This window comes from Pelobates fuscus, chromosome 5 (assembly GCF_036172605.1).
Source record: "Pelobates fuscus isolate aPelFus1 chromosome 5, aPelFus1.pri, whole genome shotgun sequence".
Classification (NCBI taxonomy): Eukaryota; Metazoa; Chordata; class Amphibia; order Anura; family Pelobatidae; genus Pelobates; species Pelobates fuscus.
Window position 1 is genome coordinate 114,500,534 of NC_086321.1, and position 25,503 is coordinate 114,526,036.

Genomic DNA, 25,503 nt, shown 5'->3' on the forward strand with positions numbered 1-25,503 from the left:
GTATTAGGGCCCCCCCCACCCATGCCAGTCCCTAGGTTCCCCCCTTAATATTTAAAGTAGCCCCTAATGGGGGATTATGTCCCCCTCGTTATTTCTAAGGCCCCATCCCCATGGGATGAGGGCTATTCAAGCGACTAGTCTCTAGTTTTAAATGTTTAGTAGATATGCTGGATTGCAGGTTGGGGCATTTGCAGGTACATTGCCTCCATTACAGTATTATGGGAGTCTTATTGACCGCAATAGTTTTTTTTTTTTTTACTATTGTAATTTTGCAGCTGGTTAGCAAGCTCTGGCAAACATCACATAATTAACCTTTGTGCGGCTGAGGTTTTTTTTTTTTTTTGACCGTTGCCCGCTAGTTCTGCCAGTGAGCAAATTATTTGGATTTTTTAAGATCCTGGCCTGGAGTTCAATTATCCAAGCCTGGATATACCATATCAAAGAACACCAACTAAGTGAGCTATCTGCTAAACAGCGCCCTCATTTATGATCATTTCCAGAGTGGCCATTGGTTGATACTGGAACCACTGTGCTCTCCCTGCACAGCTCCCTAGTGCCCTCTAGTGACGCCGATGTTGCTGGAACACTGTAGTGCAAATCATATCCCTCCTACAATCCTCTCCAATCCTTTCACAGAGTAGACACCTGTCTTGTGGGTAGGCAGGTGCCCACGCTGCCAAATTTGACAAATGATTGGCTGCTTAGATATTTGCATTAGGTCTATCAAATAAATTGGACACTTATCTATTGATTTTGTAAGTGCAGTATGTTTAGAATGGAAGATTTTAGCAGACTTATTCATTAACCAGTACTAAGGAGGTACTGCAAAACATTATCTTCTAGTACTCAATTAGTGAATGATCAAAAACATTATGCTACATCTTTCCAAGTTTTTGAAATTAAGTAGTTTTGCAAAGGGAAACTGTTAATACATTATAGAATATCACTCATGAATCGCCTGAAAATGCATTCCATGTTCACAAAAAAAAAAATACAATTTTATCTTGTTTATTTTTCTTTTCAACATGTCCAAAAATCAGCATGGGTATCAATCATGACAATGACCACCCGTCCTGTGCAGATGGCTTGCACATTATGTCAGGAGAATGGATCAAGGGACAAAATCTTGGCGATGTTTCATGGTCCAGATGTAGTCGGGAAGACCTTGAAAGGTTTCTCAGGTAATTATATAAGCTTTAATTCAGTATTTAATGAGGTGCTTTATCAACCTACCCACAAAGGAATTGTAAATTATAATAGACACAGTAGAAGAAAAAACACAATTTATAATTTGCCACATCAACCTGTTGAGACATCTTTGTATAATTTATGGAACATTATACATTGTTTTAGTCATTTATCTACACATCTTTCAGATGTTATTATATCTGAAGCAGATGGCTAATTAATGAATCATCAGAACAACTATTACATATATAAATATTATGTTACATAAATTATTAAATTGCATATCACACCAATTACTGATTAAAATAAAAAAAATACTGCAGTCCTATTATACAAAGCAATGTCATCATGATATATTATTCTTTCAAGGGTGTGCCTATTTCATATTAAACAAGGGAAAGTTTAATACAATATGGTTAAATATGACTGTGATTTTTTTTGTTCAAAATTAGGAAATCCTTATATTCCCATGGTATGTAATTCAGTAAGGTGATTGTATAACTTACACAAATGAGTTGATTCTTATAAGTGGATGACTGCGCTGTTATATCTATACAAACAGTTGTTTTCATATGCAGAAAAGCAGAGTGCCAATTACTAGCATATAATAATTATGTATGGAATATTATTTCCTTAAAATAATTTGCTATAAATGTATAGACATTACTAAATTTACCTGGTAACTGAAGATGCAAAACAACACTAGATGACCAAGTTTCAAATATCACACAAAACACATGTGTGCTAGGGGAGATACCGAATTATTTTTGCACAAGCCTTAACCGCCAAAGTCCACGCTTGCACTGTGGTAATGAGATTGTCTTCATTCATCCACAAATGGTGCCAAGAGAATTTCAATCATATTATCTGTTTCTTCCTCTTCTTCTTTACTCTATACTCATGGGTGCAAACATTTGTGTGGGAGGTCCTTTTTTTTTTTTTTTTTTTTTGTATTCCATACATTCTGATATTCTCACAGAGAAACTACATCAAAATAATAATACATACATATTATTAAATCGCCAAACCAAATACGTAGCTGGCTGAATTTTTCCAGTTTGGCTATTTAGGTTGAAATTTAGATTTTCACTTTGACTTCCTAACAATTCACAATTTAGTGATTAACCATGTGTGTAATGTAAAGGTTCCTTTAGTTAAAATCTTTATAACTACTGACACAATAAAACCTTAGGTCGACTGCAGTCTACCATAGAAAATACGCGCAGTAGTTTTGCCCCCGGTCACACCTACAACATTCAATGGTCTGAAATGTAACCAACTACTTTTATAGACCGTTTTTAAGAGCGCCCCCCCCCCCACACACACACACAAACAAACACACCCTTTTGTTTTGAAAAGTTCATGCGTTTTGGTCCAATATATTTTATTTTCTACCTAACATGTCCTCTTTATTTATTCTGTAACATTGGCTGCACTGTATGTGGCTGTAAGATGTTAGTGACAAGCAATGATGCACATTTCCCAGTGGCAAAGTGTTTCTGGACTTTCATTTATGCCCAGAATTATTCCTGCTCCAGGGCCAAATATTATATGGTTCTTCTTCAGGCAACAAAATGTAAACAGTGCCTTTGTCCCATGAGCAAAACCTGAGTAAAACTCTTATAGCCTCTATGATTTTTCACATTTAGTGTAAAATACATGTTTATGACTGTTTAGTCATAACCACTTCTCTTTTGTTCCCTGTTTTCAAATTATGTGTATTGAATGTTGCCAGGTCAAAAGCCAGTAACTGTTTGCTGCAGACAAATCCCCAAAGCCTTAGTTCCATGATTATTCCCTCCAAACTGCCAGGGATGACGTACACAGCAGATGAACAATGTCAAATTCTTTTTGGACCAACAGCTTTTTTCTGTCAAGAAATGCAGGTATAGTACATCATAAAATGTCTGTAAAGAATCATTCTGTGAAACACATGTGCACTAATCATTCTCCCAAGGGATGGTAAATCCACTCTGTAAACTAGCTTGCATTTTACAGCATTTTAAGTCATGTTGCTTCGTATTTGGTGTTTTAAACCAAATCAGCTAAACATTTGAAAGATTTTTTTTTTTCCCACAAAGTAGTTAAACAAATGAACGGCAATCGATACAATCGGTCGAGGTTATCCCGAGGGAAAATATTCCTGTCCCTTGACAGCAGATGATTAAAAAAAGATTAAGAACATATCTATACTTGTAAATAGTTTTATGTCAGAATGCTATGCTATGCTATACTATACAATACTATACTGTACTACACTAAATAATGAATTATTTGGAGCATCATGAACACACTATCCCCTATAGTCTGCAAAGTATCAAACATACAGCAGGTAGAACATCTACCAAATCATACATCAGTTTGCCTGTCCTTGGCTACCACATGTTTACTGAGAATTTAGGTTTGCTATCTCATCATTTCTGTTCCAGCTTATTTAGAAACCATAAGGATGTAGAACAATACACCATTATAGTGGGAAGAGACAGCAATGTATAGCAAGGGTGTTATATTCATTTGTGTTATTTTAAAAATGTTCTATGGATCATGAACAATATAATACAGTCAGTTACGCATACATATTAACCTCTTAAAGTGTTATTACAACCACAATAACCACTTCTGCTTTTGGAAGTGGTCATGGTGGTAGAGTCCGTGTGTGTAGCGTTTCTGCTTGACACACTGCACAGACAGAGAAATATACACTTTTGTGCCACGGGCTAGTTATATCCCTGGCACCCATGACTCTGTTCCTGGCTGCTTATATTAATTTTGTGCAAAAAAATGTGCTTTGTGTGCGGCAGACAGATGTAATGATCTTCAGATGTAAAGAACAGTGTTTCTGCAAGGGGCAACCTTATGTCCCCTCCTCTCTGAGCTCACTCTCAGCCCTCCTGGCCTCCCTCCAGTTTCAACATTTACACTGTTTAAAAAAAAATTAAATAATTAAAGTCTTCCGTCCATGGTACCTCCCCTCAAGCACATTCGCTCTGAGCAGGTGAAATATTCCAATCAAATGTTTATCTTTGTGTAACGGATCGCCTGGCACCCCGACTTGGTACCTCCGTTAATGGATGCTCCTAGCGCTTCCTGAGGACTCCAAGCACTCTGGCAGACACCACAATCACCGAATCCGAGAAACCTTTAAATTCTCCCAAGCATATGAATGCTGTAGACCATTGAATAGGAACCATACGAATAGGCTTGTACTCCTAGCAGTCAACTGGAACAGCATACATTAAATCCTTCCCCCAATAATGAGACGACACATCACTTTGAGGGTAAAACAGGAACTCTGGACTGGCTCATCCAGCCTGGCTTTTATTACACTAATCCACATACAGGCCACACCCAGGGGGAGGCATAAAATAACCAATCACATACATGGTTCAGCCCACACATCCCCTCCCCTCAGATAACATTAAACTCAATTATCCGGTACACTTTTTCAGCCAAGTTCTGGATGTACCCCAAAACCCGGGGGTACACCTTTAAATCCAGCATCGCTGGATAGCCCTTATTCAGGGGGACAACATATTCAAAATTCAAGTAATTCGGATGAATGGTTCGTGAGATATGGGGTTCCAAAGATTTGACCGACCGCATGGGTAAAGTATCCGAAAACAGTTCCATGCATTTTGGCCCTGCGGTCGGTCACAAACAAGGGAATGAAAACAGGCGAATTGCCTGGGTTATAGAGCCTGGAGAGGGTTTGAATGAATTCCCTTGTTTGTGGGGTTCTTTCTACCGAACGACGGGTCATTCGGTAGTTTCTATACGAATTTCTGGAAGTATGGAGGTCTCAGCGGTGTTTGCCTAGTCAAGTGTCCGATTTTAGTTCCAGACACTCGACGGCAAAACACTGCTGTTCGGTAGTTTAAGATGGCCGCCGCCACGTGTTTGTTTCCCGAATGGCGGCCACCCAGAGGACAAAGAATACATTACACTGATTGCCAATTACCCGTTTGCAACATTGTTGCAAACTGTAATTGGAGGCACACTTATTCCTGGGTGGTCTGGTTGTTCGGTAGTTTCACTCAATATAATGAATGGAGTGATTCTACCGAACAATCAGAAGAATGCTGCATACATATCCCAGGTTAAACTTAACACACAAATACACATATAATATTACAGGCAGTATACTGGAATATGCTCCACAGTCTTAAAGGGACAGTAGTCCCAAAAGTCCCAATATGTCCATCGCTGATTTTAAAGGGCCAGTAGCAGCAATATAAAGTACAATATGCCCCAAATAACCCAGGGGCCATAGTCAGCAGGTAGGAGGCTAGCAAACAGGCTTCTCCAGGGCCCAGTGGCGAGGTTGGTTTCGCCACATTTCTCCCCTTTTCCAAACAGACTAACAGGGTACCTGACCTCTTGCCGGTCAGTGCCCTTGTTAGTCCAGCAGCCCACCCACAAAACAGAAACAGCAGTACAGCCCACCCACAATAAATGGTTACTACACCTGAGTAATGGAAAAACTTGTCCAGGTCCAGGTGCCTCACCCCGGCTGTGTGGGGGACTGGTAGGCTGTTTTGGTGGGTTGCTGAGTGGGCAGAGACCAGCGGTACTCTGCCCTGGTGCCAGCACTACTACAGGAGTAGTCTGGTTGGAGCCTGGTTGCTGGAGACCGACTGTCTCCCCTTTAGCTGCGCAGCTCTGCTGCTGGAGACCGACTGTCTCCCCTTTAGTTACACAGCTCTGCTGCTGGAGACAGACTGTCTCCCCTTTGGCTAAACAGCCCTGTTGTGGGGGGGCAGGACCGACCGTCCCTACCCCCTGTGCTGGAAGTGCAGAGACCACGGTCCCATCTGCACAGGTGTGGGGCTTACAGTCTCCCCCTGGTACATTAAGCTGCCGCTGGGGAGAGGTGGTAACCAGCTCCTCTCCCATTAGAACACTCTGCCCATTGATGATCCGCCGCTGGGGAGAGGTGGTAACAATCTCCTCTCCCATGCCTACTTTCAGTCTTTGTGGAGGGAGACCGACTGTCTCTCCTCCCAATTCAGTGTCCTGCTGCTGGGGAATAGAGACTGGGCTCTCTATTCCCAAAAAATCACGCTGCTGCTGGGGGGTAGGACCAACTACCTCTGCCCCCTGTAACTCAGCCTTCCGCTGGGGAGGGAGGACGCTGCTCTCCTCTCCCTGCACTTCACACTGCCTTCCCGGCATATCACTCTGCTGCTGGGGGGTAGGACCAACTACCTCTGCCCCCTGTAACTCAGCCTGCCGCTGGGGAATGGAGACTGGGCTCCCAATTCCCTGCAATTCACACTGCCGCTGGGGAATGGAGACTGGGCTCCCAATTCCCAACAAATCACACTGCCGCTGGGGAGGGAGGACGGCCCCTTCAGCTCCCTGTAACTTGGGCGCAGAGACCACGGTCCCATCTGCGCTGGTGAGGGGTTTACTGTCTCCCCTTGGTGGGTTAGGTTGTCGGTGGGGAGAGGGGGTAACAAACTCCTCTCCCTTACACACCTTCAACCGCTGGGGAGAGGGGATAACAGGCTCCTCTCCCTGCACCGTAGACTGCCGCTGGGGAGCAAGAACGGCACTTTCAGCTCCCTGTAACGCACACTGCCGCTGGGGATCTGGGCCGACTGCCCAGCATCCCTGTAGGGCCGGTAGAGAGACCGCAGTCCCATCTCCACCTGCCATCTGTGGGTCTTCCCAGGACCAATCCGTGAGGCCCCTCAACATTTGTGAGTAAGGGCCACCTGCTTCCCCACCTGGCAACTCTGGCTGCTGCTGGGGATCTGGGCCGGCTGCCCAGCATCCCGGTGGGCCCGGTGGAGAGACCTTGGTCCCATCTCTACCTGCCTGTTGTGGTTCCTCACAGGACCAGTCTATGAGGACCCCCACTTTGGGTTCCTCCCGCCGCCTCAGGGAAAGACGGCTAACCTCCTCGGATGCAGCCTCTACTCGGCTGCTGTAACGCTCCTGCTGCTGAGCATACTCCCTCTCTTTCGCCAACCGGAATTCTCGGTCCAGCCTTGTGTTTCGCTCGGCCATGACCTGGTTCCAGATCACCCGGCGTGTCTCCATGGGTATATCATCCCCATACTCGGCCACTCGCTGCCTCACCTCGGCCAGCCAATCATCTCCAGAGCCAGAACCTTCCATACTAGTCTGCTCCCAGGGGCGCTGCACGACTGCTAGCGTTGCCCTCAATTTGTAAATCCAAACGTACTGTGTCTCCGAGCTGCTTTACCTCGCACTAGGACGCCATCCCACCGCTTGCCACCAATGTAACGGATCGCCTGGCACCCCGACTTGGTACCTCCGTTAATGGATGCTCCTAGCGCTTCCTGAGGACTCCAAGCACTCTGGCAGACACCACAATCACCGAATCCGAGAAACCTTTAAATTCTCCCAAGCATATGAATGCTGTAGACCATTGAATAGGAACCATACGAATAGGCTTGTACTCCTAGCAGTCAACTGGAACAGCATACATTAAATCCTTCCCCCAATAATGAGACGACACATCACTTTGAGGGTAAAACAGGAACTCTGGACTGGCTCATCCAGCCTGGCTTTTATTACACTAATCCACATACAGGCCACACCCAGGGGGAGGCATAAAATAACCAATCACATACATGGTTCAGCCCACACATCCCCTCCCCTCAGATAACATTAAACTCAATTATCCGGTACACTTTTTCAGCCAAGTTCTGGATGTACCCCAAAACCCGGGGGTACACCTTTAAATCCAGCATCGCTGGATAGCCCTTATTCAGGGGGACAACATATTCAAAATTCAAGTAATTCGGATGAATGGTTCGTGAGATATGGGGTTCCAAAGATTTGACCGACCGCATGGGTAAAGTATCCGAAAACAGTTCCATGCATTTTGGCCCTGCGGTCGGTCACAAACAAGGGAATGAAAACAGGCGAATTGCCTGGGTTATAGAGCCTGGAGAGGGTTTGAATGAATTCCCTTGTTTGTGGGGTTCTTTCTACCGAACGACGGGTCATTCGGTAGTTTCTATACGAATTTCTGGAAGTATGGAGGTCTCAGCGGTGTTTGCCTAGTCAAGTGTCCGATTTTAGTTCCAGACACTCGACGGCAAAACACCGCTGTTCGGTAGTTTAAGATGGCCGCCGCCACGTGTTTGTTTCCCGAATGGCGGCCACCCAGAGGACAAAGAATACATTACACTGATTGCCAATTACCCGTTTGCAACATTGTTGCAAACTGTAATTGGAGGCACACTTATTCCTGGGTGGTCTGGTTGTTCGGTAGTTTCACTCAATATAATGAATGGAGTGATTCTACCGAACAATCAGAAGAATGCTGCATACATATCCCAGGTTAAACTTAACACACAAATACACATATAATATTACAGGCAGTATACTGGAATATGCTCCACAGTCTTAAAGGGACAGTAGTCCCAAAAGTCCCAATATGTCCATCGCTGATTTTAAAGGGCCAGTAGCAGCAATATAAAGTACAATATGCCCCAAATAACCCAGGGGCCATAGTCAGCAGGTAGGAGGCTAGCAAACAGGCTTCTCCAGGGCCCAGTGGCGAGGTTGGTTTCGCCACACTTTGATAAGCGTTTGATTGGACCATGAGAGAAGGTATGGAAATGAAGAGAGGAGGACCTCACCAGGCGCTGGATTCAAGGTAAGTTTTAATCTATCTAATAGGGGTCTTTTTTCTTAAATTAGTGGTGAACAAGGCCAATAGTGATTAATATGGCACTATAAAGGTAAACAAAACGAAGTCAAGAAAAGAGTTATAGTAACACTTTAAGGACTCTGCTGTCATAGCAACATGGTACTTTACAGAACATGTGCAGAAATTGGATGTGTTGGTTACTTAGCTGTAGGGGGTGTGAACAGGCCTGCAATAATTAACCATTTGTAGAAGAATAATTTATACTTTTAGAAGTTTATGCCATGATCTTGGACATCTGTAGGGGAGAGCTGATTTTGACCCACTTTATTTATTGGTGAGTAAAAGTGAAGAAAGCATTAAAGGAACACTGTAGTGTTTTGAATACAAACCTGAATTATATACACTATAGTGCCTCTGGTCCTGGACAGATTCAGGTCCTCCCCTTTTCCTGAGAAAAAAAACTGTAAAAAAAAAAAGCTATAAAAAATAAATAAAACAAAAAGAATGGTGTAGAATGTTTAAAACACCATAAAGTGCGCAAATATGTAGTGCACTCACAGAATGGAATTAAAATGCAGACAAAAAAAGGTTTCTTTAGATTTCAATGAAGATCATTTTCTTCTTTTTAAACCTTAAATATAAAGGAGAGACACAAAGGACATAGTGCACCAATCTAACAGATGACAAGAAAATGTATTCAAGTTTCCACTCACAAGATATGAAGTAAAAAGCCAGCATATCACAAATCTCAGAGAAGTCCAGCTCCAGTGGCACTCTTCCTGGATAAGCTGATTGGATGCAGCAATAATAAAAATTAATATAAAGAAAAAATAAAATAAAACATAGTTTATGTTAATGAGAGCGCTATGGAAATATGTAACCCACGAAATGGCCATGAAGTGGTCATGAATTTAAAGGGAACCTATAATCCCACAAATAATAATTATTTCAGGACTTTAGGTTCCATTCTGTCCACCCCCTTTGCTAGTAACCATTGAAGTTTAAAAGTGATTACTCACCTTGTTTGCTACATCCACCAGCATTGTCTCCACTAGAATCCACCAGCATCAAAGCTAACATCATCCTCAATATCCTCCAATTTCCATAGAGAAGCAATGATTTGGAGCTGTGCATGCATTGCCAAACTCTGCATTCCTCCAATCAAATGCTACCATCAGCAGCAATTGACTCCACAGCTTTCACAAGTTTAACTCAGTTCTGGTGGTGGAAATGCCTTGAGTGGTAGTCAATAAGACAGCCAATAGAGGTGGATGTAACCCCTCAATTTAAAGACTGCAGTTTATGAAACAACTTCAATGTTTTACATTGCAGGGTTAACATGACAGGGTCACTGAATCCAGACCACTTTATTGTGATGAACTGGTCTGGGTGACTTTCAAGCTATGAGAGCGATTGTCAAAAGTAATGAATTAATTTAGAGAAAGGTACAATATTGTGCACTTTATAAAGTGCTTTATTGAGTTAATAAAGCACTGTAATTTTTTTTTTTTTTTTACTACTAGTTGCTTTTGTTTAGATTTAATTATTTCTCATATCATGATGTCAAATTGTGTCTGACCAAACTATGGAAATCATAGGAAATGAACAGAGAATGTCTTATGTAGACCCAACTTTTCCAGCTCAGTTTCTTTTTCCACCGTGGCTATTTTATCTAAAATGTGCAATTCCCTGGTTAATTCCTGACAATTCCCTGTTAAACAAGTAACTCTGAATGTTTAACATTTCCATTTTATTGATTGACATATAGGGGAGATTTATTAAGGAAAAGCTCCTAAATATTGTGAGGAATTCTTTAAGATTCCATGTTGACTGTTCCTTATTTAGCACTCTTCCCAAGAATAGCATCTGTTTGCCATCATAAAGCTCTTCCCTAATGCATAGCTGCCAACATTTCAAATTAAGAAAAAGGAACACTTTAATTTTTGAGGTGTGAGTGGTACATAGCTTACAAATAACAATCTATGCTACTAAAATGTAATTTAGAACAAGAACAATTTATATTATTTACGCAGACTTATTTCTAAACCCAGTTATTGTAGTTTAAAGACACATTACTGTGAGTATTTTTTCTGTGGAACTCTGTTACACACTCAGAAACACCAACAATATGGAGTTTCTAGAAATGAGGGACATAAGGATACTAAAGAAGGCCAGATGGATTTGGGCTCAAAATAGGGACACTTGGGAAGCATCCTAATGTGTAAATGCATACAAATAAATAAAACTGGTGCTTCAATTTCTCATTTCTGAGCAACATCGGGGAACGGAGGAGGATTTCCCATTTTCTTGTTTAATAGCCCTTTCACACACAGACAAACAGAAACAAACATACATACCTGCAGAGATGCTCCCGTTCAGCTGAACGCTGCTGGAGTAAGGCCCGCACCTTGTCAGACTTCCTCCATTTTAAATTAATTTTGTCTTCATATAGCACAGCCCTCACCCTTGCTAAACAAGCCTACTTTTCATCTCTTGTTAGTTCATGCTCACGCAATCCCAGGCATCTCTTTAACACCTTCAACTCTCTCCTTCGCCCACCTCAAGCCACCCTTCAAACTGACCTTTCAGCAGATAGCCTTGCATGCTACTTTACCAACAAGATTGAACAGTTAAGAAAATAATTCTTCCCCCCCCCCCCCGCTCCTCCCTTTCGCAACCACACATCGACCGTACCTTCCCTACCCTACAAGCCTTCTTCCCAGCTACAGAACAGGAGGTGGCTTCGCTTCTCCTCTCCTCTCGTTCCACCACCTCTCTCCTTGATCCAGTACCTTCCCACCTGATCAGATCTCTCTCCCCTTGTCTTGTACCATCCTTAACACACATCCTAAACTGCTCTCTTTCGTCTGGCGTTGTCCCTGCTCCCCTTAAGCATGCGACTGCCATACCCACCCTATAAAAGCCATCCCTAGACCAGTCTTCCCCTTCCAACTATCGTCCCATATCCAAGAGTAACCTATATCTCTCAAACCTTCCTCTTTCTCTCTCCTATAGGGCCACACTCCACTCCTACCTCCAGTTTTGCTACTTTTCCACCATGTCTATTTGCTGTCTCCCTCAATACCCTTCCTATTGTGTTTTTATACTCAACTCCCTCTAGACTGTAAGCTTGTTTGAGCAGGGTCCCCAACTATCTATTGTTCCTGTTACATTTTTTTATTGTCTCATTTGGTAAATTCCCCTCTTATTGTAAAGCGCTGCGGAATAAGCTGGCGCTATATAAATACCAATAATAATAATAATAATAATAATACACAACAGATTACGATAGCCAGCTAAATAGCAGATATAATTGTGCACTAAGTGGAAAGGTTTAGCATAATTTCTGTTTTGGCTAAAGAGTTATACTTGGAAAATATGCAATATTTACACATTTTTCTACAGCTTGATGTGCTTCGTTTTATTTATTTATATTTCATAGAATAAATATTTTAACCTTAGTTCTTCCTATGTACTGTATTTCTCTCAACTTTCTAGATTCCAAGAAACGACACAATAGACGTTATGTTATTGACATTATGGCTTTTAGAAGAAAACGGTTAAAGAAGAAACATTGTACTTGTCAATAGATATAAGCAGATAACCAGATAAATCTAGATTGTGTGGATTTTCTGAATCACTTTATAAACTATTTAGCATAAAGAGAGAAATCCACCATATGAGTAGTGTATAGAGTGCATAACTTGAGATTCCCATTTTACTATGTTATGTATGTAAGATATTTATTATATTCCATAGCTGACATATTTAATATATTTTTTTTAGCATGTCATTTGTACAGGACTATGGTGTAAATTGGAAAGCGAAAAAGATTGTAGAACAAAGCTGGATCCACCTATGGATGGTACAGAATGTGGCATAGAAAAGGTATGCTAATTATTTAAAGTAAAGAAAAGTGAAGTATGTTCAAGTTCATGGCAGTGTGGAGACCCTTGCATGGATACCGGGGTCATATTGACCACCATACGCATTTTTTTTTAAACTTGTTTTTTAAGACTACCAGGGTTAGCCATTCAAAAAGGCTGAAAAATTTGCCTCCAATGCACATTGATCAACATGTTTGTCTTGACCTTCTGACTTATTTATCGGGTTTGACTACTTACACTTCAGCTGGCATTAAATCCAGCTGAAATTTGAAAAATAAAAGTCTGTTTCATGCCGATAGAATTAAATTGAGGCCACATGCTTTAAGCCTTGAAGATGTGTGTGATTTATTTAGAAAAAAAATTGTGGGTGCTAGTATTTAAATATGCACAAATATGTTCTGGGGTATGGGAGAACAGTTTAGTATCCCGGTGCAGGGAGGCAGAGGCTAGATAGACAGGCAAACAGAAAGAGACATCATTGATAGGCTTTACATGTCTGCTTGTGTACTCTCCTTGTGCTCATTATCCAGTCTGAGTGTCTGAGCTAAGGAAGACAGTATGTTTAGAAATGGGGATGTAGCTAAAGCGGCAGGCTTACAGTACAGAAAAATGGAAAACTATTTTTATATTTCTTTTGCAAGAATTAAAGCTTTGAGCATGCAAATGAATACAGCATGTTAAAAGGCCAAGTTATATCAAATGTTTTGCTGCCCATATTGTTCCTTTACCCCATGTAAGGTAGTTATTTGCACATCATATAATTAATCAGCTTATCGGTCTCATTTTCAGCATACAGTATTTTGTTTTTGACCACAGAGTTGTACGTTACTTGATCAATGCAAATGTCCTTTAGTTAGTGTTTGGAGAAAATTAATATTTATTCTCTTGTCAAAGAGCAAGGCCACCCATTACTGTGAATTTTACTACTGTGATGCTTTATGATACATTTATGCACACTGCATGTTACTGAGTTTTATTACTGTGTGTATGAGGAAAACCCAGAGCATCAAAGCAATAATTCAACTTACAGGACTGTGTGGAATGTATGGGTATCGAGGAGCTTAAAAGCGATATAATCTATGTTTGTATGTCACGTCTGTGTAAATATAGCAAGTGTGTCCTTTACTATTTCAGTAGATCAGTAGAACTTTGGAATTTGCAATCATTAGTGGCTTTGCCTTGATTTGACTGTAACATCTTGTTTTTGAGAGACACAAGTGGCCTCTAACTTAGCCTTGTGATTTAACAAAACCTTTGCAAAGGCGTTATTACCAATATTAGAAACCATGCAGGAGGAGGAGGTGAGCCAGTAAGTGGCCATTCTAATGATGTTATGTGAGTAGAACTCTGTTGTTGCACTCTCATAAAGACTGATGCCATTAGTTCTGTTGGAGCAGCAAGAGGGTGTCTAGTAGTGCACTCTCTCTGCACTTATTGGGGACATTTATATGGTGACCCCCAAAGCAGTGTGAAACCTGTTGAATGTTACTTTTAAAATCAAAATACATTGCATTTGTCAAAACATGAAAAAGGCAAACTTACTCAGAAACTAAACACTTGGTGAGAAGGAATGCCATTAAGCTTTTAAGTCTTCTGTGTTTCACATAGTACTACTGTGTGGTAATTGTTGTGGTGTTTGTAGCTTATTTGTGATTAACGTATTACAATATATATTTACATACACATAGTAACATATAGTTTATTTCTTCTTTGTCGCAATTACCCATTTTAGTATATGTCTTGGAATCATTATGCTAAAAATGGCTAATCGCTTTAAAGTTAGTTATTCATTATTTTTTTGAATGCCCTGAGTTTGCTTAAATTAAACCAAACCAGCTGTAGACTGACAGGTTATCTGGATTTACTACAGAGCCCCTTTGATACAAAAGGAAAGGAAACATGTTTCATTGTCATTGTTTCCTTTTAATGACAAACGGCTTTTAAACATTTTCGGAGAAAATTATATGAATAGAATATTGTAGATGCTTATTCAGTGAAGTTTATTTAAAAGTTTGTATGTTTAGTTTTTTTTTTTTTTTTTTAAGTAAAATCTTTCACAGTGACCCTTTCAAGAGGGTTAAGGTCTGGGCTAATAGCTGTGCATGATGGGAAAACATCATGACATATTTTATAATTAGTTGTGTATGTAAAATTATATTTCAATAAAATATTTCATGATGTCACTTTTAAAAGTGCCAATGCTGGAATATCTCTTTCTTTGTGCCTTTGTCAAATTATTACTTCTATTATCTTAGCAGTATAATTGAACATATGTATATTTTATAAAATGTAAAATGATACGGTGTCATATCCTAATGTGGTAAGTGCTTTTCACTGAATTATAAACAATTTTAGTAATATTTCCTGATGCATTAAGATAATTTAAGGTATTTAACAGCAGCAATTAATAACATGAATCTATAACGAGATTTCTGCTTATTGTCAGTCAACAGCTTTTCGTCTTTAGGTTGACAAAGTTTATTTTGTACTAGCAGTATAAATCAAAGTTTCTATTAATACCATCTGTGAATATTTCTTACATGAAATAGACAATTAAAACAGAGAACTTTATTGTATAGCTTAACAGAAATTGTATTTTATTTTTCAGTGAGCACCTGGTGCACTGGTACAGGCTCCTTTTAAATTCTCCAAGTTGTTATTTTTCTCTTTATCTCTAGAAGGGCAATTTACCATTGAATGTTCAAATAGCTTAATTAACCATGGTAGCTTCACCCTGTCAGAAGAAGTATTTTAAGAGATTGTCATACCTGTTGCTGAACATTTGCCTAAACTGAATACTTACCTAAACTACCCATCAACTGAAACAGGCAAGCCGGGGGATCCAATTCTGCGTAACTCCAAAATATGTTGGCTCTCTACAATTATAATAAGAAACCTGGGCCCAATATATCTAAATTAAGGATTGAATCACTCCCTGCGATATGAAGAATATCACTTATTCTTTTTAAAATGTCAGCTAACACTCAGGGCAGGGTTAGACAACCTTCGACACTTTAAATGTTGGGGACAGCATCTCCCCTGATGCTTTGCCAGCATTGTGGCTGTTAGAGCATTATGGGAGATATTTGGAGTGCCGATGGTTTCCTACCCCTGACCTAGGTAACAACTTACACAAAATGACAAGTTGTGCACAGTGTGAATTTTTGGCATAGTTAAATTCAAATTTTAGACTAAAATAGTTGAATTGGAAAAATGTGGCCTATATTTAGCCTGAAATATAAATTGTGAATAATGGGAAATTCTATATGAATTTCAGATTTTAGACCAAAAGAGCCAAATTGGAACATTTAGTTCTATTGTATCCTACAGTTTGAAATTAATTTGAATTTATCTTTGAATTCTCAATCATATACTCTTTAGAGAATAACCTCGAGAGAGTGAATCATTGGTCAAAGAATCATCAAAATCTGGTAAAATGTTACTACAGCCCCCATGACAACTTCTGTCTTTAGTGGTGGCCATGGAACAAGCAGTCTGTATGTGCCGCATTTCTGCTTGAAACACCGAACATATAAAGATATCTGTACTTTGGTGACTGGTGTTAGGAGCACCTGGACTGCCTGATGTGAGTTCTGTGCAAAAATAACATTTCTCATCAGCCAGAAATGTGCACTGGCTACAGATACAATGAGATAATTTTGTCAATTCGGTCTCATTTTCCAATTTTCCAATATTGTGATTAATATTATTAATCATATAACTAGAATAACAATGTTGGACAAGTTATTTAATCCATGTAAATAATCATTGTGAAAACAACCAGGATCCATCCATTGCCTCATGTAATATGTATTTATTGTAATGTATTTGATTTATATATTTTATCCAGTGGTGCAGGGTTGGAGAATGCACCAATTTATCATCTTCTGCTGAGCAAGTATCGGGGGAATGGAGCAGCTGGAGTTCTTGCAGCAGAACCTGCAGCACAGGAATAAGCAGCCGACAACGTAAATGTCTCGGGTAAAGTTATATTTTTCACATTGAGAAATTAGTTGACTCTCTTTGTTTAAGACATGACTTATTTTTGCTGATTTTTTTCTTGTGTTCTTGCTATCTGATCTAGCCAAGGACAGGCAGGAAGACATTGCAGTGATCCCCAAATACAGTACCGAAAGTGTGAGAATGCCAGATGTCCAAGCGGAGTGCCTGACTACAGAGACTGGCAGTGCCAGGCTTTTAGCTTTCGATCTTCTTATCCCAAGCATAAACTACGATGGCACGCTGTCATTAATGAAGGTAGGACTGATTACATAAAAAAAATTAAAAAATTAAGTCAATGCAGAAAGTATAACCTGAGACTAAAACTGTTTAGTTGGTAAAATGATCAAATATATTTATACAATTCTGATCTTTAATGGTTACCATTTGTAATAATGCTTGTTTTAGCAGGGACTTTTTCACCTTCAAATATCTTATTTCTATAATTGTAAGCGTTGAGGAATGCGTTGGAACTATCTAAATGCGAATAATAATCACAATAAGGATTTCATAATAAAGTTCCATTACTGATCAGAGTTGCTTAATGCAGGGTGTATAATTGCAGACATTATGATAGACCAATAAATATTATACTTATTTCTCCTGATGTATTACCAATTTGCAACTTTGCGACCTTCTTTAGACTACAAATCTCTACATTCATAACAGTTAGATGATAAAATAAGCTGTAATAGTTTATTATTATAAGGCTTTGTGAGCTTAAAGGGACACTCCACTGCTCAAATACAACACAATAAAAATAACTGTTTTGTAGATATCTCCTGCAATTTCATTTTAATTGTGCTTTTTTTTTTTCTTCTTTGGAGATATATCTAAAAAATGCTCACACAAGCTGCAGTTGTGTTTGGAGCCTTTGCAAGTCCTGCTCTTCTAACCCAGAAGCTCAATGCAGCTCAATAAGAAGTCTTTGCAAAACAAGTGCTCTGAGCAATTGCCTGCCTCTTGAGTTCCACTGAGCTAAGCAACTAGGAAGTAACAGCTAGATTGTCAGCCAGTGGGGGTGTAATAAGGTTACTTTATAAAAATAATAATAATAATTTCTCTTGAAATTTGCACTTTTTATAAAATGAAAAAAGAGGACACAACCTTTACACATAAATCACTTCAGTAAACTGAAGCGATTTAGAGGTCTGGAGTGTCACCTTAGAGGGACACTCCAGGCACCAATACAACTTTAATGTATTCGATAAGTTTCTGCCTCATTAATAAGCTGTATTTATTGCATGCTCAAATCTTTAAAGTCCCTGCATAAAAAAAAAAAAAAAATGGTTTGCTCAATAAGTCTTCCTCATACATGCGCACATCTGATCTCAGGTCTAGAGGCACTTTTATAAATTGGGCTTATTATAGGATACTCCTCACCCATAAAGCACTTCAACAAGCTAAATTGCTTTTGGGGTTTGAAGTGGTCTTTAACTGCCTGCAGTCCATACCATCAGCAGATATGTGGGGGAGCGCAGGGACCAATGTTCCTTCCAAACTGCAAGCTGGACACACTCTGACATATTGCCCTTACGTTTGAGGGTGCTCCAAAGAACAGAGCTCCTTGTTTATAGATGGCACTGCTAAGTACTCTCACTTTTTTATTAGTTTGATTCGCCTGGCGTGCATATATTTGTATCTTTAAATATTGTAATAACTGTAATCATAGAGAATTAACAACAACTCTCTAATGTTCAAACATGTATTCATTTTCTTAGGGATACACAGTATTTAATAATAGGACATGAAAATATTCGGGTCACGGAGGTCTATAGAAACGTGCGGATTGTTCCCAATCGGATTGCTATTACTTTGTGGAACTTTTCGCCGAATGGTTCACGGAATATCGTCGTTCTTGTGGCGAAATTGGTCCCATAGGAATGAATGGCAAAATGTTCAAAACTAGAGTGGGAGCTGGCAAAAGCTGAAAAATAAGGACATGATTTCTAAACTGCCACCACTCCCTCATTTTAAAGCCCACCTACACAAATCTTATATCAAAACGTTCAGCTATCCCTGCTGCCACTAAAAATGTCCACAGCTAAGCCATAGTCCTGATAGTTTTCACAATATGACCATTTCTTTGCAACTCACGCCGTCCATTGACATTCATTGAAACTCCACTCTACAAAGCTCAGATTTGAAGGGCAATTTCTAAACTGTGACTGTGCCTTCACTTATAATATTACAGAGAGGTCTGGGTCTTGTGATTCTCACAATATAAAGCTCTTCGCTTTGTGCCAGGCTGGAGCAGCAAGTGATGTCATAGACAGGGCCTTTTGTACACCTGCTAATGTTTTTTATAAATGTATGTTTTAATGTAACTGTGAAGCACTTAGGGCAACAACGTTGCAATTAAATGTGCTATATAAATAAATAATAACAGTTACTCCGCCCACTCCAGTTGTACACTACTGGTGGAGGCAAGAACACTTCACACAATTTCCCCAGAAATTGTAGCTTTTCTAGTTTATTTTTGTAATTACGGGCAGCAGAATATTATTAAAGCTGGAGAGAAGCAGTTAATATCACTGTATTTTTGTACCATGGACATGCTGTATCAATATTAGTTCAGGTTCCGACTCTTTACTTGCATTTAATTTAACTATTTCTGATTTTTATATTATTATTTTTTTGTTTGTTCAAGGTCGAAAATATATAATCACACATTCTAATTATCAGTCTATCATAGATGCATAGCAATTAAAAAGCAGTTTGTACAGATTCTATTAATTGTACATTAGATTTCAATTATTTTATGTAACACAATGGTGTTTCAAAAGGAAAGAATGAAGCTCTGCTAAATATAAAGTGTTTAACGTTCAGATTTTACATGTCACATTAAACACTATCAATAAAACTTACAGTGCTGCTTGCTATAAAACACACAGATTTCAAAAAAAATATTTCCTTTTTCCATCTTGTCATGTGAAAATATGGAAAAATCCTTGCTTTTAAATCTCAGTAAAATCCATTTAACATATGGAATAAAATATGAATAGAATTTTAAGTTGCAGATCGTTTTCCTGCACACAGAGAAATCACAGAAGGTGTTTACAACCTCAATTTGGGGGAATTTACTAAAGGAAGCGGCAATTACAGACTATTCATATTTACAAATGCAGTGCCAGGTGAATTAGTAAATGTATCTCTTGGCTACACTTTGTCTACATTATGCGTCCACAATAGTCAGATTTGGGACTGACTGGATACTGAATCCTTTAAAGTCAGGTGAAAATCCCCACGTTGACTATTAACTAATGGTGAGCCAGTTGCCAAGTCTCATATATGTAAGTGACTCACAATGTCCCACTGGTTCATGTCATAACATTATAGTTTAGCATATTAACTCTTCATTAAAAAAAAATAAAAAAATTGTTTAAGTTATGGATAACAGATCTGGTGCTCCTAATGTCCCAACTTTAAGAACTGTACTTTTGATTGTACTAGTATAGCCGAGACTATGTGTAAGAAGAGGAGCCACCATGATAGCAGTGTAGGAGCCAAAAGATGAGCAAATGTATCAATGACTCCTTACTGACCAGGGGTGCGTGACATTATACAATTTAAATGTATTAGCATTGTCAGACTCTGCGAATATAATCCTTAGATTATGCTCACTGAAATATGTATCATTTAGAAAAATAAAAATCACAAATCCTATTCCAAGCATTTAGAAAAATTAAAATCACAAATCCTATTCCAAGCATAAAAACAGATGTACAAACAAACTTTATTTTTACAGCCTAATGGCTATATGTCCAGACTTTGTGATCACTAGTGATTTACAGCCTTGTTTTGTGGTAGTAAGGCTAATGTTATCAGCAGAGTTGTTCCACCTTCTAATTGGATGGGAAACTAACTGGATTGAACAGTTCAGTCAATCATATTGACCTTGTTGTTATAACATTGTTTAATGCTTTACTTGGTAGGTTAAAATTATTTTTATGACAAGGTAAGACTGTAGATGACAACCACTATGACCCTGAAATTGACAAGCACTTCATTGAAGTTGAGGTATGGCTTGTCTCTGATGCTATCATATACCGGACTGACTTATGTAAGCCCTCTAAGGTTCCGAGACACTCTCACTCATTGGCTATGATCCAATATGATCATATCAGCCATTGAGTCTTTATAACTTCTCCTACAAGGGGGATCAGGTCCTGAGGAAAGTCCCGGTGCAGGACTGAAACATTTACTATTTTAATTGGATTTATTCTACAATGAAGTAAATGTTTCTATTTTTTTAAAGACCCAGAGGCTGTTCTATTATAGACTTGTCTGTGCTGGACAGATATATATTTGTATAGCTAACTCAAGTGCTACAAGGAAATTGATCCTAATGCTACACCAGAAGTTGATTCATGGGAAAAAGAAAAAAAAAATGATAAAATAGACTGATTTATGAGATAAATTAACAATAGATCTTATGTAAAGAGAATGGTTATATGCCAAGGTATCCCTTGTGTAAAAGATATAATTGGCCAATTTGCAAACCATAATATATAGAAATAAATAGAAACTAAAAATGATAAGTATACATAAATCACATGAAAATAGAAGTAAAAGTAAAAAGTAAAAAGTTACTGTATCGTTTGTATGCCAATACAATGAACTCAATAGTCAGTTATTTTGACACAGTGTCTTAACTCACAATAAGTGTTGCAAAGTATATCCAAATGTATCCAATAATCCACCCTGGGAAAACTCAAAATTATATTCTTGTATCAAATTTAAGATTAAAATAGCAGAATTGGAAAAGTTCTCTAAACCAGCTCAGCTCAGCTCATTGGCCTTAAATTTGAAATTTACCTTGTATTTCCGACAATCCTCATGTTGGTAAATGAGCCTGAAAGTAAATTTTGGATTATTCTAACCTTAGTGACCGAATAATCTAAATTGTATTAAACACAGGAGGCAAATATTTGCTTATCTTTCTTTACTGAAACTCCCAGCAACAAAGAAACAGTTTACAGTAAGTAAAAAATTTAACCAATCAAAATGTATAACAGAGTATGTCTAGTCATCAGGCTCCTCCCAACGCCTCTTTCTTGATGTAGCCGACAGTCATAGAGTCAACCATGTAAACTAAAACAGTAGATCGATGAGTAGATCCTAACGTAGTCAACCATGTAAACCGGTGTTAATAAGTGAAGATAATTACTTGCGAAGGTAACAAAGAGTCTCCAAACTAGGAAAAAGAGAAAAAAATTGTGAAAGTATGTCGTGAAAGTATTGTCTCTTGAGTAAGAGAATCCAAACCTCTTAATTAACGTTAAGGCCATGAATTCAAAAGCAGTGGGTATCAAGTACTCTGACAGATCTTAAGGCTACGATTTAAAGATGAGTACAACTATACATGCATTCTGTAATGTATTAACAGAAAAACCCTAGAAGATTACGAAATTAATTGGTAACAAAATATTGAGATGTTGCGAAATACCTACCTAGCAGGGTGGGGGGAGTATTCCACGGGTGGGAAAATATTCGCCTCCTGTCTTTAATAAAATTTTGATTATTTGGTCACTAAGGTTATAATAATTCCGAATTTTATGGCAAGACAGGAGACTTCAGATTTGCTCTTTTAAAGCGAGGAGAATATGGAAAGAGACACATGAGGTGACTGTCTAAAATAAAAGGTGCGGAAGGTAGATTCCCTGGACCAATTCGCGGAGGCAAAAATTTTCACCAAACCCCCAGCCGTAAATGCAGAAGAGGCGGCCGCGCCTCTAACAGAATGAGCACCAAAAGATGAGTCAATGCCGGCTAGGGCCAGGAGCCACTTGTTCTAATGAGCAATCATGGGATATGAGACTGGCTTGTGAGGACGCACATAAGACACCAGTAAGGAGCCCGTTTGTGTTCTAAGGGAAGTAGTGCAAAAGATGTAATGTCAGAAGCAACAAGCTACACATAGCAAGGGTTTATCCTGGAAATAAGGATAGCTCACTGTAGACAAATTGGTTTTAGTGCATTGGGTAATGGAGAAGTTTACTCCTTTAGGGGTAAAGTCAACAGCATGAATGTCAAATGCTCTGATGTCCGTAACTCTCCAAAAAGATACCAAACAGAGAAGCAGTGCCAATTTGGCTGACAGTTGTCGGGGAAGTGCTGCATTAGAAGTCCAAGCCTCTAAAAAGGATAGCACAATGGCAACATCCCAAAACTGACTATATTTGGGAGCTGGAGGTCTTACGAAGCGGATGCCCCGCAATAGTCTACATATGGAAGGATGTTTTCCAACTGAGGAGTTGTCAACAGGGTTATGGGCTGCAGAAATAGCGGAAAGAAACAAATTTATCGACCGATAGGATTTACCCTGATCGAAAAGGGATGACAGAAAGTTCATGATGTTAATTAAAGAAGCTGAAAAGGGATTGATGTCCCTCTCCAAACACCAGCCACTCCAACCGCGCCATGCCAAGAGGTAGGACCAGGGCCGGCCTTAGGGGTGTGCGAGCTGTGCGGCCGCACAGGGCGCCATGTAGCAGGGGGCGCCATGCGGCCGCACAGCCGGCCGGGTTTTTTAAAAAAAAAAAAAAAAAAAATTTTTTTTTTTTTTTTAAATTTGCAGCGGGGGCGGAGCTTAACGTGCGGCGGGGGCGGAGCTAAAAGCGCCGGAAAACTGATGCAGGGGAAGCAGGAAGGAGTCCCTGCTTCCCCACCAAACAGTCACCAGGAGCTGCACTGCCTCCACAATGAGTGATTGCCAGGTGAGTGTGACTCTCTGCCTGTGTGTATTACTGTCTGTGTGTGTGTGTGTGTGTGTGTATGTGTATGACTGTCTGCCTCTGTGTGTCTGTGTATGACTGTCTGCCTCTGTGTGTCTGTGTATGACTGTCTGCCTGTGTGTGTCTGTGTGTATGACTGTCTGCCTCTGTGTGTGTATTACTGTCTGTGTGTGTGTGTGTATGACTGTCTGCCTCTGTGTGTCTGTGTATGACTGTCTGCCTGTGTGTGTCTGTGTGTATGACTGTCTGCCTCTGTGTGTGTATTACTGTCTGTGTGTGTGTGTGTATGACTGTCTGCCTCTGTGTGTCTGTGTATGACTGTCTGCCTGTGTGTGTCTGTGTGTGGGTGTATGACTGTCTGCCTCTGTGTGTCTGTGTATGACTGTCTGCCTCTGTGTGTCTGTGTATGACTGTCTGCCTGTGTGTGTCTGTGTGTATGACTGTCTGCCTCTGTGTGTCTGTGTGTATGACTGTCTGCCTGCATAGGCGTGCGCACGGGGTGTGCCTGGGCACACCCTAATCCCCGCAGCACGCCTATGTATTGAGACCGGCAGGGGAGATCTCAGGATCTCCGCTGTCGGCTCATGCAGAGCCGGCGCTATCCGAGCGCCGGCTCTGCTCTCAGCCTTCCTCCCCACCGACCCACAGGCAGGGAGGGAGGCAGGAGAGGACCGGCGGAGCTCTTGCCAGCAGCTCCGCCGGGTTCCTCTCGCGAGATTTGAGCGTTGCCGCAGCAACGCTCAAATCTCGCGAGAGTGAACTCTAGCCCCGCAGGGTAGAGTTCACTCTCCACTGGACCACCAGGGATGGCGGTAGCATGGTCCCCCCTCCCTACATAAGGTAACAAGGGAGGGGGGATATTAACTAAACGACACCTCACCTCCACTGGACCACCAGGGAAGGCAGCAGGAACAAGAATCCCCCCTCCCTACATAAGGTAAGAAGGGAGGGGGGATATTGAGTCATGTACCCCCACCTCCACCCCCCACAATCACCCACACACATACAGCACACACACCCACACACACAGCACCTACACACATACAGCACCCTCACACAGCACACACACATACAGCACCCTCACACAGCACACACACACATACAGCACCCTCACACAGCACCCTCACACAGCACACACACACATACAGCACACACATACAGCACCCACACACACAGCACCTACACACACACAGGACCTACACACATACAGCACCCACACACACAGCACCTATACACATACAGCACCCACACACACATACAGCACCCACACACATACAGCACCCACACACATACAGCACCCTCACACAGCGCGCACACACACAGCACCTACACACATACAGCACACACACATACAGCACCCCCACACACACAGCACCCACACAGCACACATACAGCACACACACAGCACCCACACCCACATACAGCACCCACACACATACAGCACACACACACACAGCGCCCTTACACACACACACACACACACACACAGCAGTGTGTGTGTGTGTGTATAAATAAATAAATATATATATATATATACACACACATACATATACACGCGGCGTGTGTTTGTGGTTTAGGGTGCACACCCTAATGCAATAGGCTGCGCACGCCTATGTCTGCCTGTGTGTGTCTGTGTGTATGACTGTCTGCGTGTGTGTATGACTGTCTGCCTCTGTGTGTATTACTGTCTGCCTCTGTGTGTGTCTGTGTGTATTACTGTCTGTATGACTGACTGCCTCTGTGTGTGTCTGTGTGTATTACTGTCTGTGTATGTGTGTATGACTGACTGTCTGCCTGTGTGTGTCTGTGTGTGTGTGTGAGACTGTCTGCCTTTGTGTGTCTGTGTGTGTGTGTGTATGACTGTCTGCCTGTGTGTGTGTGTATGGCCGTCTGACTCTGTGTGTGTCACATACAACCAATACACGGATATCACACACTGTTAATACACCCATTACAAATATCACACATAGCATACATATCACACACAGTCATCACACCTACTATCACATACACAGACAACACAAACATTACAGCATACATGGATGACGGGGGGGGGGCGGCG

At 40.4% G+C, this 25,503-nt stretch overlaps 1 protein-coding gene across 1 annotated transcript in view; it reads left to right on the top strand.

The window, feature by feature from the left end:
- Positions 1-25,503, top strand: part of ADAMTS19 (ADAM metallopeptidase with thrombospondin type 1 motif 19) — a 227,737-nt gene that overhangs the window by 133,200 nt on the left and 69,034 nt on the right. The window contains exons 9-13 of the mRNA XM_063456413.1: positions 1,041-1,181; positions 2,924-3,074; positions 12,605-12,706; positions 16,556-16,686; positions 16,790-16,962. Of these exons, the coding sequence (XP_063312483.1) occupies positions 1,041-1,181; positions 2,924-3,074; positions 12,605-12,706; positions 16,556-16,686; positions 16,790-16,962 (698 nt within the window). The remainder of the gene's footprint in view (positions 1-1,040; positions 1,182-2,923; positions 3,075-12,604; positions 12,707-16,555; positions 16,687-16,789; positions 16,963-25,503) is intronic.